The sequence below is a fragment of the Cetorhinus maximus genome, chromosome 12 (assembly GCF_964194155.1).
Source record: "Cetorhinus maximus chromosome 12, sCetMax3.hap1.1, whole genome shotgun sequence".
In the NCBI taxonomy this organism is placed as follows: domain Eukaryota; kingdom Metazoa; phylum Chordata; class Chondrichthyes; order Lamniformes; family Cetorhinidae; genus Cetorhinus; species Cetorhinus maximus.
In genome coordinates, this window is record NC_135890.1 from 107,686,646 (window position 1) to 107,703,629 (window position 16,984).

The 16,984-nt window shown below is 44.4% G+C and overlaps 1 protein-coding gene and 1 long non-coding RNA gene across 5 annotated transcripts in view; both read right to left on the reverse strand.

The window, feature by feature from the left end:
- LOC144687829 (uncharacterized) overlaps positions 1-16,984 on the reverse strand; it is a 701,476-nt gene that overhangs the window by 33,239 nt on the left and 651,253 nt on the right. The gene's annotated exons all lie outside the window — the stretch shown is intronic.
- Positions 1-16,984, reverse strand: part of smtnb (smoothelin b) — a 413,005-nt gene that overhangs the window by 26,056 nt on the left and 369,965 nt on the right. For 2 of the 4 annotated variants that reach the window (XM_078554316.1, XM_078554315.1), the window contains exons 16-18: positions 12,911-13,075; positions 9,077-9,200; positions 7,785-7,936 (exon numbers count right to left, since the gene is read on the reverse strand). In XM_078554316.1, coding sequence (XP_078410442.1) covers positions 7,785-7,936; positions 9,077-9,200; positions 12,911-13,075 — 441 coding nt within the window. The remainder of the gene's footprint in view (positions 1-7,784; positions 7,937-9,076; positions 9,201-12,910; positions 13,076-16,984) is intronic. The other 2 variants (XM_078554317.1, XM_078554318.1) reach the window with 2 other exon arrangements.

The window sequence follows — 16,984 nt, forward strand, 5'->3', positions numbered from 1 at the left end:
TGAGTCCCAGGCTCAGGAAGCTATGGCCTTTGCTGAAATTACAGGCTTCCCTCAAGTGCAGGGCATCATTGACTGCATTCATGTTGCAATTAAGGCCCCAACTCAGCATGTAGACATCTTGGTGAACTGCAAGTCATTTCACTCCATCAATGAGCAAGTGGTTTGTGACCACAATAAGCTGTTTCTTCAAGTGTGTGTAAAATTCCCAGGAAGCTGCCACGATTCCTTCATACTAAGGAATTTGCAACTCCCCAATCTATTTCATCCACCCATGCAAATCTGGGAATGGCTCCCAGGGGATAAGAACATGTTTAATGACCCCCTTTAGGCACCCAAAATCGGAGGCAGAGCAAAACTATAATATGAGCCATGTCATCACCAGGAGCAACATTGAGCAGACAGCTGGCATTTTAAAAATGAGATTCCGATGCCTTGACCGCTCAGGTTTCAAGAATAGGTGTTGTATGCTGCATGCTGCACAACACTGCACAGCGGAGGAACCTCCAATTTGATAACAATGAGGATGTGGACAAAGCCCAACATCTGGGGAAGAAGATGAGGAAGAGGTGTGGATTAGGAGGAGGAAGCACTTGTATATTCAGGTCATTCTGAAACTGATGAGGATGATGAGCCTACCAATGGCAGAGCAGCAGGGAGGCAAGGACATGCATCCAAGGTTATTTCCATGCAAGAGGGGGTCCTTACCAGGCTGGTCCTTGTCCAGAATAGATTTTCATAAGCTACTCCAAAATAACAAATACCAACAGACCGTCCCTGGTGACATACCTCCACATAAAGGTCCTTGTACCTTGACGCGACAGTCTCTCAAGGGACTGCCCATCCCTCACGAAGAAGCAAAGCAACATCAGTGAGTTAGATTCTGTCACATTCAAACTGCAGCTATCCTCTCCATCATAAACATGATGTTGTGAGCATCTTTCAAACACACATGATAATAAGTCCCATTCATCCTGATCCCCTCACACAAATGCCATTGACCATGAATGATGCACTCATGCTGCCAAATGGACCATCATCAAGCCATACCCACACAATGCAGATAATGACACAAATTAATCCATTAAACCCTATACATCCTGACACGAGTGTATGTTGCATCATACATGCAGATATGGCATCTCCTGGGTGATGATTAGACAACTGTGCCATGACAGATCATTGAAATAATTTCTGCTACATCCATTCCAGCCAATGGTCCTAGTTAAGCACTGGGCACCATCAGTCCTGGCTTAAATATACCTTTGCAAACCGCACAAACCACACCCTGTGACACCAGAAATGACAATGAAGCCACTGTACTAGTGACTGTACACAACCCATAATAACTGGACAATACATGGCCTACTGAGTTGCGCTGCTCACACCAAGTGCAACACTACAGTGCGGATGAATGTATAGCACCTAGCACTCATGCTTCAGATGCACTTGCTGACCAGCATCTGATCATGGAGTTGGTTCATTAAGCCTCTCAGTCACGCTTAGATGGAAACTGAAAGATACAAAGAGTATCTTCGTGCTCGAGTCTTTGACCTCTGGACCTTTATGTGATGCAACAGAGATGGAATGAGTTCTCATATGCCTCAGTCAGGCCACATTATTGCTCCTGGTGAAGGCACGACGATATGCAACTCAGCATGCCATGCTCAATATTACTGGTAAGAAGCTAACTCACATTTTTATCATTCCTTTGGGCTCTCTATTGTACACACACAAACACAGAGTCATGTGGGAATGAAAAAAAATATATTGAACAAGGGTTCAAATGTGCTATATACAATGTGAATACAGCAACCAGAGTGAACCCATTATTGCTCTAGGCGGGATGGCACCCTGCAGTTGTGCACACTTCTACAAAGTGTCCCCTGTGTTGCCTTGGATGTGCTGGACACAGGCTGCTCACATATCTGTCTAAAAGGCAATGAGGAACGTGGTGGCGTGCCTTGCCATACAGGCACCTGTTGGAGACCTCCTTCAGACTGTGGCCTCTGTATCTCTGCATGGGCAGCATATGTGGAGCAGACAAGGACTCTGGGGCAAAGGGGCCAGTGAGTTGGTAGAGTAAGAGGGTGCTGAGATGCTCTCAGCACTTCATCCTCCTCAGTTACCTCCATAGCCCTGGTTTGGCTTTCAGGTGGGGTTGATGGGCTGGCTACTGGCACACAACAGTCATCCAATCTAGCAATCACTGGGCCAACAATGCGATCATCCTGTTAAGGGTATGCAGCTCCTCGTGTATTCCATGGACGTCAGCGCTCATGCTCTGAGCGCACTGCTCTAGACTACTGAGGAAGGCTTGCACCCTTCCCTGGCCAAGACACTGCTCTTGCATCCACTCCAAGTGTTGCTGTATGTGTCTCCATGAGACTGGCCAATCACTCATTGTCAGAATCATGCAGCTGAGCCCCAGGGACAACATGGAGCCCATAATGGCAATGGTCTCCTCCATTTGCAATTCAAGAGCTCCCACTGCCTCAGGGAACTCTGCCAGACGACCACACATCTGCTCCTGATTAGCCAACTATTGTGCCCCAAAAGCTGACTTCCACGGTTCGATGTACCTGTCCACTGGAGCATCATCATGACTTTCCACCCTCCTCCAAGGGGGACTGTGCGCAGATGTCTCTGATTCTGACACCTTCTCCTGCATGCTGGCGTGGTGACTTTCACCCTGTGCTGCTGACTCTAAATGCATGCTACATCCATCCAAATCCAAAGTGCCTGTATCTGAATTGGTGGGGTGTGGGCTAGTGTGATGTGACGTTGCTTCCTTGGACATCTCTTCCTCCTCCTGATGCCTGAGGGATGATATGGAACTATGGAACTGGGGGTTTGTGGGGGGGGGGGGGGGTGTAGAGCGGGAAGAGGTGGAGATCCAGCAGAGCTGGGGCCTGTGTGAGATACAAAATTAGATATTTAGCTATAGCCCTTCTCAAAGTGAAAGCACGCTCAGATGCATGTCCACATGACTTAACCTCACTGACATGAGAGGGAGTGCAGCAAAGTCCCATTGTGCTCATTGAGGAAAGAACATGGCCTCCACATTACCACCATGTGCCAAGGCAATCTCAACACCTCCTTTATCACCTGCTACTGGAGATTCACCATCACCAACAGCTCCACCACCCTGGCGATCTCCAGGGCCTTTTGCTCCACAGAGCGCATGGGCCTCAGGTAGGGTCTCCTACACCCAATCTGGGTCTCTCCCTCACAGTCTACATCCTGTTGTGCTGTAAATACAATATGAACCATAGAACCACTGAAAAGTTACGGTGCAGAAAGAGGCCATCCAGCCCATCATGTTGGCGCCGGACAGAGAGAGAAAAAAGGAACTAGCTGCTCATTTTAATCCCGCTTTCCAGCACCTGGTCCATAGCCTTGCAGATTACTGCACTTCAGATGCAGATCTAGGTACTTTTTAAATGAGTTGATTGTTTCAGCCTCAACCACCAACTTAGGCAGTAGAATTCACCCTCTGGGTGAAAAAGCTTTTCCTCATGTCCCCTCTGATCCTTCTACCAATCACCTTAAATCTATGTCCCCTGGTAATTGACCCGTCAGTTAGGGGAAACAAGTCTGGGCCTCTCCCTCACGTTCTCCACCCTGTTCTTCTGCAAATACAATACGTACCATAGAACCATAGAAAAGTTATGTCACTCTCATATATATAGCAATTGCTAAGATATTGCTCTTCACTGTGACTGTGCATCATACTGCCTATACACATCTGTTTTGCGCACAGCTAAATGAGCTGCTTATACAATCCTCTGCTTCAACATTGAACATGTCTCACACCTTTTCTGCAGTATACAGACGTGAACCTTCCCTTGGACCTGTGTGTCTATAAGCCAAGCTACTCAACTTGCCAGAACGCAAAGGGTTACCTTTCCACAATCCTCTGTGGTTGCTGGCGGCTCTCACTGCCGCCACAGTCTGCACCCATGCCTTCTTGCTCATGGTAGGCAGTTTCCAACGGCCAACTGGGTAAATGCAACCCTTTGCAACTCTTCCATCAGGACCTGGTTGGAAAAATATGGGGTAGCTGGTCCCATCCCTTGAGATGCTGTGCGACATTCTATGACTTAGTAAATGTAAGGTGTGAAAGGTCATGAGCAACTCAAAATACATTTCTCTAATTCACGTTTCGGTGCTTACGTGCACTAACCACGCACATCATCTCAACAATGAATACCCTTAATGGTGTGGTTGAGAGAAGGGTTCTGCACATACACTTGGTGCCAGGTATGTTGCAGCTGTCACACCAAGGTGACATGCTGTGCTCAAGGACAACTGATAGACCAACAGGCTTACTCAGTCTTATTCAGACTGTTATACCACTACACTGCAAATGTGAGGGACGTGGTCAAGGGTCCACAGTGTGGGCACATCGAGAGAGACGAGTGACAATAGGGCATGTGGATGGGATAATTATTTTTATTTATTTAAAGGATGTGGGCTTCGCTGGCTAGGCCAGCATTTATTGCCCATCCCTAATTGCCCTTGAAAGGTGGTGGTGAACTGCCTACTTGAACAGCTGCAGTCCCTGTGGTGTACGTACACCTACAGTGCTATTAGAGACAAAGTTCCAGGATTGTGACCCAGCAACATTGAAGGAACAATGAAGTATTTTCAAGTCAGGATCATGGGTGGCTTGGAGGGGAACTTCCAGGTGATGGTGTTCCCATGTATCTGCTGCCCTTGTCCTTCTATACGGTAGCAGTCGTAGGTTTGAATGGCGCTGCCTGAGAAGCCTTGGTGAGTTTCTGCAATGCATCTTGTAGATGGTACACACTGCTGTCACTGTTCGTCTGTGGTGGAAGGAGTGAATGTTTGTGGAATCAAACAGTGGGCTGCTTTGGCCTGGATGGTGTCAAGCTTCTTGAGTGTTGTTGGAGCTGAATTCATCCAGGTAAGTGGAGAGTAGTCCATCAGATTCCTGACTTGTGCCTTATAGATGGTTGAAAGGCTTTGAGGGAGTCAGGAGATGAGTTACTTGCCACAGGATTCCTAACCTCTGACCTGCTCTTGTAATTACAGTATTTATGTGGCTAGTCCTGTTCAGTTTCTGGTCAATGGTAACTCCCAGGATGTTGATAGCCAGGGATTCAGCTATGGTAATGCCATTGAGTATCAAGGAATGATGGTTAGATTATCTCTTGTTGGAGATAGTCATTGCCTGGTGCTTGTGTGGCACGAATGTTACTTGCCACTTGTTAGCCCAAACCTGATATTATCCAGGTCTTGCTGTATTTGGGCATGGACTGTTTGTATTGTCTGATGGGTCGCAAATGGTGCTGAACATTGCACAATCTGTGAACATCCCCATTTCTGCCCTTATGATGGAAGGAATGTCATTGATGAAGCAGTTAAAGATGGTTGGGCCAAGGACACCACCCTGAGGAACTCCTTCAATGATGTCCTGGAACTGAGATGATTGACCTCCAACAACCACAACCATCTTCCTTTGTGCTAGGTATGAATCCAACTGGTGGGGAGTTTGCCCCTGATTCCCATTGACTCTAGTTTTGCTAGGGCTTCTTAATGCCACACTCAGTCAAATGTGGCCTTGATGTCAAGGGCAGTCACCCTCACATCACCTCGGGAGTTCAGCTTTTTTGTCCATGTTTGAACCAAAGCGGTAATGAGGTCAGATGCTGAATGAGTCTGGCAGAACCCAAACTGAGCATCAGTGTGCAGGTTATTGCTAAGCAAGTGCCACTTGATAGCACTGTGAATGACCTCTTCCATTACTTTACTGATGATCAAGAGTAGACTTGTGGGATGATAATTGGCTGGGTTTGATTTGTCCTGCTTTTTGTGTACAGGATAGCCTGGGCAATTTTCCACATTGCTGGGTAAATGCTAGTCTTGAGATCCGAGATGGATGATCCACTTGGCACATCTGGCTGAAGATTGTTGCGAATGCTTCAGCCTTATCTTTTGTCCTGATGTGCTGGGGGTGCATAAGTGGTAATCAGCAGGATGTTTCCTTGCCCATGTTTGACCTGATGCCATGAGACTTCATGAGGGCTGAAGTTGATGTTGAGGACTCCCAGGGCAACTCCCTCCCAACTGCACCGCCACCTCTGCTTGGTCTGTGCTGCCGGTGGGACATGACATACCCAGGGATGGTGATGGTGGTGTCTGGGACATGATCTGTAAGGTATGATTCCATGAGTATGAGTATGTTAGGCTGTTGCTTGACTAGTCTGTGAAACAGCTCTCCCAATTTTGGCACAGGCCCCCAGATGTTAGTAAGGAGGACTCTGCAGGGTCCACAGGGTGGGGTTTGCCGTTGTCATTTTCCATGCCTAGGTTGATGCTGGGTGGTCCACCTGGTTTCATTCCTTTTTATTAACTTTTTAGTGGTTTGATACAACTGAGTGGCTTGTTAGGCAATTTGAGAGGGTATTTAAGAGTCAACCACTACTGTGGATCTGGAGTCACATGTAGGTCAGACCAGGTGAGGACAGCAGATTTCCTTCCCTAAAGGATATTAGTGAACCAGATGGATTTTTGCGACAATCGACAATGGTTTAATGTTTAATTTTTATTTTTATTGAATTCAAATTCCACCATCTGGTGGGATTTGAACCCAGGTCCCCAGAGCATTACCCTGGGTCTGTGGATTATCAATTCAGTGACAATACCACACTACGCCACCAGGTTACTAAATCACTACATATTATCTGCATTAAGTTGCTGTGACAAGACAATACCATCTCTATGGCTGTGTCTTGGGAATCCAATCATTAGTTTAGTTCACCACATGTTTCACTGGGAAACATCACTGGCAGTTCTTCCATAGGGAAAGCCCATGATGAGCAATCCATTCTAGGACAGTTGGACAACATTTACACTCACCTGACCACTCCACAACGTCTCTTCCAAGGCTCTGCATGTGCTGCATTAACCAGGACTCACACTCCAAGGCCTCTCCAAAAACACACACTTTTTATATGCGCCCAAGTCCCCCACATGCGCCAGGCCCACCTCTGAACCCTCACCACCTCTGGGGTCATTTGCCCCGCCTCCTATTTCTCTGCACACCCGACCTGGGTTGAAAATCCAGGCCCAGGCTTGCATCGACACCAATACCAGTTATTAATTTCTTTTACAGCTGGTAACTCTTGAGTACAGAACACGTAATGAGTATCAACTGGTCAGAAATCAACAAATTATACATTGGTGCTTCTTTTTCCTAGGTGTAAATGAGGATGCAGCTATATAGACAGATGTTACTTAGTTTCATAGGAAATTTATTTCAGTTTTTAGGTGACTCTAGCTTAAAGCATTTTTTAAATATCTAAGATACCAACACCTAAAGTCCATTGGACCTCTGCAAGGCTTGTTCCACACTCTACAATAAAAACACTGTAGTATTACCATATGGACAATGATATTTGAGAATTGTACATCTCCTAAAATGAATAAGATGATTACATATATTGCACAGGAAGGTGATTACCCAGTTTCTTGATTCCACAGTCCATTTATTAGCAATTTCCTCACACATTAACATTTTACAGTGCATTTTGTTAACCCTTTATTTCAGGAAAGCACAATAATTACTCTTCTTTCCAGTTGAGTTACGTTTTAGAAACCAAAATGCAATGTGGTTTATTATTTTATGAGTAGGTATGCTGCTATCACATTTTTAAAATGTAACACTCTGTAATGAAATGCTCAATAATTGCTGATTGAGGCACCATTCTATAAATGCTTAGCTAATACAATGCACACAAAGATCTAGAAATGGTACCTACTCAGCCATTCTAAATGCCACCTCGAAGTTATGCCTGCGGTTGCTGGGATTCAGTTCTGAGTAATCAAAGGCCTCAGGGAAGAAGTTATGCACCAGGGCACAGAATGCCATTCCATCACTCCAGCTGGAGGAGAAGTTCTGGATGGTCACATGCTGATGGACAAAGCAAAACATTAGAGCGAGGTGAACAGAGGGTTAGTTGTTTCGAGATGCATAATATAATGTAATATGGTGTAACACTTTCAAAGCTGACAAAGAAACGCAATTGTCCTTCAAGGAGATAGTTTTGCCATTTGGCTCTTTTTAAAATCAAATTGTTACAACTTACAGGTAACATAAACGTCAGCAAATTTTCCCTCATATTTTCTTTTAAAATAACTTATCCAGCAAATCTAATTAACATAATCACACAAAATGGCTGGGAAGGACTGAAAGAAAGAAAACTATATAAAACAAAATTGAAATAATAAAACTATTGAAAAATCACAGATCAATGATTTTTAAACCACCCCTTAGCCTCTTCCTCCAAAGGCGTTCTCAATATTCATCGTTTAAACAAAATACCATACAAAGTAACAAATACTTTTTTGAATTATCATTTGTGTTACCAACAGTAAGGCTGTCTTGTTATGAACTAAAGAACATCAAAGAATACAGTTCTCTGTCTGCACCATTATATTTAGTATTAAAAATAAAGGAAATACCTGGTGTCATTACCTATTTTAAAAAGGTGCAAAAGATATTCAATATTGAAAATATTAACTACATGTGTCACCTTCAAACTCTTGTTCTGTAATTGGGGATTAGTGAGTTTATATGGCATACCTTTGCTGTTTTAATGAAGATGTTAACTCAGACAGGTTAAAGCAACAGATAATGAGCTTGTTACTGGCATTGAATCGTGCAATTTCAATCAAACAAAATGATAAAAGGAACTGATAGAGTAGACACAGAGGAACTATTTTCTTTGGTGGGGGAATACAGAACAAGAGGCCACAATCGTAAAATTAGGGAAAGGTAATTTAGGAATAAAATAGGAAGACAGAGATTGATAGATCAAGTAAAGTATTAATGGAAATGGGACTAAAGCGGATAAATGGAGCAGATCAGCCATGATCTAAATGATTCACTGTTAACAAGCAAGAAGAGTTGAATGACCAACTCCTGTAATCCCATACATTTAAAAAAATCTCTTTCCTGATAGGGGCGAAATTGAATTATTTCTCTCCCACTTTCATGAAAATATTTTCTACATTTTCTTTCCCTGATAAGATAGAATGTGTGCGCGCTCACCTCATAACCACGTGTCTTGGCTCTACACCAGTCAAGTAGCATCTGCTTAATACTGTTAGCATTTGGCACACCACAACTTGAGGACCTCTGCACCTTCACCCTGGCAATGGCTGGATTTCCAGGACTGAAGTATATAAATAGAGATGAATTTGGTTGTTATAAATGACTAAAACAATTACATAATTGATATTCCCCCAGACAGTTTCTGGAGGAAAATTGCATCCACAAAGATTCTGTGATTCAACACACTCACACAGGTTGGTCCAGACTTTAGATGTAGCCGCTAAAACAAAGATCAAAAGCTCTGGAGAGGAGTCATATGTTAACTTTGTTTTTCTCTCTACAGATGCTGTTAGGCCTGCTGAATCTTTCCAGCATTTTCTGTTTTTGTTTCAGATTTCCAGCATCCGCAGTATTTTGCTTTTATCAAAAGTCCTGTTGGGATGATTTACTCTATTTGCTATGTAACATAGCAGTGTAAGCAATTTTCTCTGGCTGACTTTTCTTGTGAGATCATGAATGTGCTGAAAAATACTGACTAGAGGACATCATCCTACAATTCTTTACAATGTATCAATACATAAGTGTGGATTTCTCTTTGTATCAGGAATTCTGTCAGAAGTGCAGGACTTCCATCTCCTATCCCTCACTCTGATCAATGGATCTTCTTTGGTTGACAGCAAGCTCTTGGCGCTTGTATGTTCATGTGTTGGGGGGTGGTGGTGGTGGTGGGGGTAATGACGATGTTGGTTGCAGGAAAAAAACACCCTTTCTTTTCCATGGGTAACTAAATGCAGTAGGCAAATAGCCCATTATTTTTTAAATAGTCTTTCTGCTGCTTTATCAAATGTATTTCACACAAATGTATTTCGCATTAATGCGAGGAAATACATCCAAAATAAAGAAAAACTAGATGCTGAATTCTTCCCTGCTGCATTTTATGGTCTCTCGTATCCTGCAACTATCTTGAAATAGGCCGAAAACAAACCAGGTCAATAGTGACCAGGGAAAATTCTCTCCTCATTTGTAGCCCGGAAAGAATAAACTTTAATTGGTTAAAATTTGGGGATTTGAAAAATTGGATTCCAAATTTGTATCTGAATCTGGAAAGTAATGTTCCCCGTGGATCTAAACTGGGTCCTCAACCTTTCAGCATATTTACTAATGACAGAGATGAAGGAATAGAGAGCTGTACAGCCAAGTTTGCAGATGACACTAAGAAGGACGAAGTAGTGCAGATGGGAGCAAGAAATTGCAAAGGGACAAAGACAGAGTAACTGAGTGGGTAAAACTATGGCAAATAGAGTTCAATGTAAGCAAGTGTGATATCATTCACTTTGAGCCCAGAATGATAAATCAGTGTATTTTTTAAATGGTGAGAAACTAGGTACTAGAGGAACAAAAAGGTTTGGGAGTCCAAGTACACAAATCAGTAAAAGCCAATAAACAGATACAAAAGGCAAACAAAAAGGCTAATGTTATCTCAAGGAGGCCAGAAAACAAAGGGGCGGAATTTATGTTTCAGGAGTACAGAGCCTTAATCACACCCCATCTGGGGTACTGCATTCAGTTCTGGGCATTGAGCTGCAGGAAGGATACATTGGATATGGGCAGGGGTCTAGCACAGACTCACTATAATAATACCGGAGCTTAGAGGGTTAAATTATGAGGTAAGGTTGCATAAGCTTGTTGTTTATTTCCTTCAGTATAGGAAATTGAGGGGTTGGCAAAGAATTTGGCAGGATAGATATGGAGGACCAAATCCTCTGGTGCGCAAATCAAGAATAAGGGAATGCAATCTTAAAATTAAAACTAGGCTATTCAGAAACAAAATCAGAAAGCACTTTTTCATACAAAGAGTCATAGAAATCTGGAACTTTCTTGCCCAAAAAGTTGTTTTTGCTAGGACAATTTGAGTTTTCAAGACTGAGATAGTTGGTTTTGTTAGACAAGGGTATCAGGGGTATGGCGCAAATGCAAGAAACCAGCTGAATCCATCATCTCAGCCTTTTCCTGTCCCAGAACTGATTTATTCCTATCTCAACTGCCCTTGTCTGCCTTGTCAAACTTTGTATTGGTAGGGAAAAGGGGGATGGCATGATTCACACATGAGGGAAATGCAAATTCAGCAGGGCCATTTGAGTTCAGTGCTGAGTACAAACAGACCCCATTTTCACTGTAGCAAGGGCCTTAAGCCACGGTGTGGGAATTACAAATTTTTAGAGTGGTCGTAAATGCTCTTGAAGGGGAGGTAAGAGCCTGCAGAACTGTCAAGATGTGAAGTCATTTAAATCCCCAGCCCTTTAAAAAAGATTTAAAAATAGTTGTGTCAGTGAGACTTGGAATAAAATATGTTCTAGCAGTTACCATAGCTGTTTGTTGACATTATCCCAAGAGCTACCATTATGTCACTATTAATGCTCAGCTGCTTTCCACAGCCTATCTTTATCTCAGAAAAGGATCCCAAGTTCACAGTTTGATGGACAGCTCAAAGAGGTTATTAAAGGATCAGCTTTCTTTGATGTGGGGTAATGAACACAAGTCTGTTTGTTTCTATCAGGGATTCAGTGCTTAAGGTAATTTAAATGTTTTGAATGAGCTTCCATGAATGTGAGTGTTTTTTATTATAGTAGTGGCTGTTAAAGATATTTAGATCTTTATTTTATTTGGCACAGAGGGTGTAAGGGACGAGGATGCAAGGGAAAATGGATTGGCATAGTTGGCAGGGGGCTATAAAGAGCCATGTGGGTGGCTGGGGCATGAGTTGGCATGGGTGGGGATGGGGAGTGACAGTGAGGGATAGAGGACCTAATATTTAACAAAACAACTGGGATGGAGACCCAGAGAACTGAGACAAGCCTTTTAAACAGCCCGCCTTGGTACTTTGCAGCCCCTCTGGCCGCTTCTGATCCACATCCAAGCGCACGGGGCAGGCCTGCCTCCATCCTACATCTGCATCCACTGCCACCCCCACCCCTCCAACCTCGGAATGCTCCTTGTTAAATGTATACGTTCCCCGCTGGCTCCTCGGGTGGCGGGTGGGAAACCCTGCCATCCAAAAAGCCCTGCCCCAGGAGATGGAACTTGCATGATTAATTGCTATAAAACAGAGAAAAAAAAATCACAGCATTAAGAACAATGGTTGAACCGTTTGGAAAATAGATGACAACTGAAGAGAATTACAACCACTTCAGCTCATCCACTTAGCATCTATAGTCCCATAACCAACCAACTATTCCTTATATTAGATCAGAATTTTTGCTTCAGCACCTGGAAGTGGCGGCAGCAGTATGTACCATCTACATGATGCATTGCAACAATTTGCCTTCAACAGGTTCTTTTGACACCACCTTCCAAGCCCATGACCTCGACCAACTAGAAAAACAAGGACAACAGATGCCCAGGTACATCGCCACCTACAAGGTTCCCCCAAGCCAAAAACCATCCTGACTTGGAAATATCTTGCCGTTCCTTCATCAGCACTGTGTCAAAATCCTGGAATTCTCTCACTAATAGCATTGTGGGTGTACTTATGGATGGATGGCAGTGGTTCAAGAGGGTAGCTCACCACCATCTTCAAAAGGACAATTAGGGATGAACAATAAATGCTGGCCTTGCCAGCAATTCCCACATCCCATAAACAAATTTTAAAAAGTATACTCCATTAAATCAATTCTGCACCAAAATTAATGCAATTTTCTCAGATAATACTGCAATGATGTGTTGAATATAAAAATGCACGAGATACGAGATTTTCAGTACCTTGATTTTACAAACATTATACATTAAATACAGCAAAAATCTATTTTAAAGACTTCTTGCTGAGAGTCCTACCTTCCACCTTCTTTTTCTAATTTCTCAATCAATGCCTTCCGTGCCTGTGTTCCTGAAGTGCGTGGCAGTGTTTGTGACCTCATCACCTCTTTCCGCTTCTCAGCCTGTTTCCTCTCAAGTGCTGACACACTGCTAGACCGTGCATCATCTTCTCTGTCAAAAATACTGGAGAAGCCATAAAATTAAAGAATTCCCAAATGCAGATGATTCAGCAAATTATCCCAGAGAGTAAATTAATTATATAGTATTTCCTTGGTCCGATTCCTCATTTAAATTATCTTGGTCAGACTGATAATGATTGGTGTCCGTACACTAGGGCAAGAGAATGGAAAACTGGGCAGGTTCTTATATCTGATCATAATTCAGACCTTCCTGCTGGAACTATGGGAGGAATTTTCTATTTTGGAGACTAAGTGTGGTGGTGGGCAGGTTTCACGGCGCATTGCCTGCTGAGCGGCATGGTCATGCCAAATTTCACGCTCGAAGGTCATTAGTTATGTATTGGCGAGTAACTCTCCATAAAACATGGTGGGGCAGGAACTGATTTGTTTGCCCTGCCATTACCTAATGGGATCAAAAGTCTGGGTGCCATATTTAAACACCACCTGAACACACATTCACTCTCTCCTGTCCAGCTATGTGGAGGAAACGTTTCAATATGGCTGCGCTCAAGAAAGAAGCTGCACCAAGGTTTAGCAGTGACTCCCTTGAGGCCCTCATCCGTGGACTCCAACAGCACTGGGATGTCCACTACCCGAGGGATGGCTCCAGGAGGCCCACCAGTATCACCTCTTCAGCCTGGGTGGTAGCTACAAGGAAGGTCAGTTCATTGGGCACCCGCCCGAGAAACAACATCCAGTGCAGGAAGAGGATGAATGATCTCATCTGTTTCCCCAGGGTAGGTCAACCTTTAGCTCACTCCAATCTCTCACTCTCATAATGGCATAATGCACTCAAAGGGTTACACTGCTCAGGGATCTCACACAACATCAGCACTGATCATCTCACAGACACTTTAACATCACCAGCATCTCACCAACTTGCTGCACAAACCCCAGCCTCAGCCATTACTGTGGAGGGCTCAGTACGCACAGTAGGCAAGCATGCTTCCCAACCTCTGCTCCATCCCTTCTCATCACATTCCATCCATTTGTCTTCATGCAGACCATGTTTGCCCACAAGAGGGAAAAATCCCAGAATGAAGGAGGGACGGCCGACATACAGGAGTTCTCCAAATTCGAGGAGGGTGACGCCAAGTTGCCAGGGGAGGACAGAGATCGCCCCTGGGGAAGGTTAGGGTGGCATCTTCCAGCAAGCCAGTACGGATGAGCCCTCCATGAGTTGATCACATTCTGACATTCTCAGTGACTGACATGCAATGTTGTATTCAGCCTGTTTATGAACTGAATCCATCTTCTCTCCCTCACAGGCAGCAGCAGGTTCAGACACCAACAAGCACAGCCAACATAAGCCCCAGCCCAACTCAGAGGAGGATGAAGAGGATTTATTTGAGGAACACACATGATTGTGGTCACCTGCACCCTCCACCAGCACAGAGACATACACCTTGGTGGATCATAGTTCTATATTAGGTTCAGGGTAACATTTTGGCGAACACTTCAAAGATATGTCTCCACAGCAGTCAGAGGCAGTAACATCCCAGGTCTCTGGTACTCGAAGGGTTGCTGGAGATCATGCATCTGATGAGTCAGAGTCAGATATTGAGCGCCTGGAAACAGGCATCTCACACCTGCTAGAAATGCATTGAAAGGTGGTGGAAAATAAGGTAGAGTTGTGAGAGGCAGTCAACAGACTGGAGCAAAGGATTGATGAGTCTGTTCACGTGCTGTCTAATGTTGTGACTCCAACATGCAAGCACCTCGAGGTTTCCATGGGAAGGGTGGCAGCTGCCATGGAGACCTTGGTCCAACAGATTCTGCTGGATTTGCAGTCAGACTTGCACTCCATCGCTATAAGCATTGATGGAATCCATCAGGGGCTAGGCAAGAGGTGGGGGGGGGGGGGTTTCACCTCAGAGTCAGACAGGGGCCCTCAAGCATCCACAAGGAAGAGGACCAGCAGCTGGAGACCCCAGAGCCATCCACCCAGGTGACTCCGAGAGTGTTCAGCCGATCCCAATCCCCTCTACCTTTGATCCCATCAACTACAGCTGTACAGGTTGAGGAGAGTGCACCTGCCCCACAGCAGGACACCCAAAGCAGGTCAGGGCGTTCTAGGTCTTGGCCCTCTAAAGGACACCTGCCAAAGTCATCAAAAACAACAGGGTGTAGCAGTCAGCAGGCTGCCTCCATCTCTACGCTGGATGTCGATAGCGTTAGGAAAATTAAGAAACTTTGACATCACTTCTGGGTCATGGGTGTTCAATCACCCATGTTCATGTCAGACACCTTTGTAAATACATTTGCTGTTCATGAGAATGGTCTCATCATTTGAAAGTGTCATGCAAATGTATCTATGTGCCCTCTTATTGCAAAGGTGATCCATGCTATCACTCATTGATTGCCTCCCTTTGTGAGCCTCACATTCTTGTAATGTGTAGCTGAGTCATGATAGTTAGTGGATCCTTTTGTTATGTCAGGGAGGCGTGTCAAACTCTTTACTGGAAGTGTCTGCAAAATGTGTTAGCAACCTATACTCCTTACAAGACAACATGGAGTTAGGTGTGCTCAATAGCCTTGGAGGGATAGCTGTAATTGTTTCTCAAAATGAGAAGGCTGCCTTCATTTAAAGTACCAAAGCACAAGACCTGCAGCCATGATGGTCTCTCCAGCCATGTGCTGGAAAAAGACTTTTGTCAAAGCTTTTCATCTTGCACTCTTCAGGGCAATTGCAAGAATAACAATGTCAGGGGAAGCAACAAATTTATACTGTATGAGAAGAGAGTGCTGATTGGTTGGCAAGTGGACTCTATCTGCAGCTAAACAAAATAAGTGATAGCCATTTGCTGATTCATTCCTCAGGGCACTGCCTTAACCAGAGTCAAGCTGCCTAGTTTAAAATTTCAAACCATGCTTGGCAGTTAACTGTCAGTCACCATTAAATGGTGCATTCTCCATGGCAATGCCTCTACCAATCAGAGTCCACTTGACAACCAATCAGCAGTCTCATCTCATACAGTATAAAGTTGTTGGTTCCCCTGACGTTGGTATTCTTGTGATTGTCCTGATGAATGCAAGATGAAAAGCTTCAACAAAATCTTCTTCAGCAATACTCAAGTTCTGTACTACCAAATGATTGTTTAAAAGATTCTCATTAAGGTGGCGATGATTGCATCAAGTCCTTTGATGCAGTGTTTGCGCTGTTGTGCAGATTTCATTTCCCGGAGCGAACGGATACAGGGTTTGTTGCTGACCTTTCCAAAGATTAGTGCCTGGTGAATCACGAGGGTTGAAGGTGCAAGTCCGAATGCTGAACTTGCTCTCGATGTAACTGGTCGTAAAGGCCTTTCAGTGCATTGGCATGGCACTAAAGGACAGAAGGAATGTGTTTCATTGCCTACACCTTCCTCCTCCTGGAATCTTGTGGCTATCAGTGTGGCAGGGGCCACAACTTACACATCGTGCTTCTTCGATGGCACCCTCATGTGGAAGCTGACCCTCATCTCCCTCTTCACATTCCTGCCCTTCCTGCTCTTCATTGTCCGAGGAGCTCTCAGCCCCCTCCATGTCTCCCTCTATCAAGGGATCTCTCGTTTGAAGCACCAGGTTGTGAAGGGCGCAGCCAACCACAGATATACAGAACACCCTCTGTGGAGAGTACTGCAGAGCCCCACCTGAATGGTCCACACATCGGAAGTGTATCTTCAGGATGCCAATGGTCTTCTAGATGATGGATCGTGTTGACCTATGCGCCACATTACATCTCTCCTCCGAGATACTTTGAGGACAACGCACGGATGTCATGAACCATCGTCTAAGTGGGTTCCCCTTATCCCCAAGCAGCCATCCCTGTAATCGCTGAGGCCCTTCGAATATGTAAAGCACCTGGGAGTAACTCAGGATGTATGAATCATGGGAACTCCCAGGGTATCTGGCACAAATGTGCATGATGTGC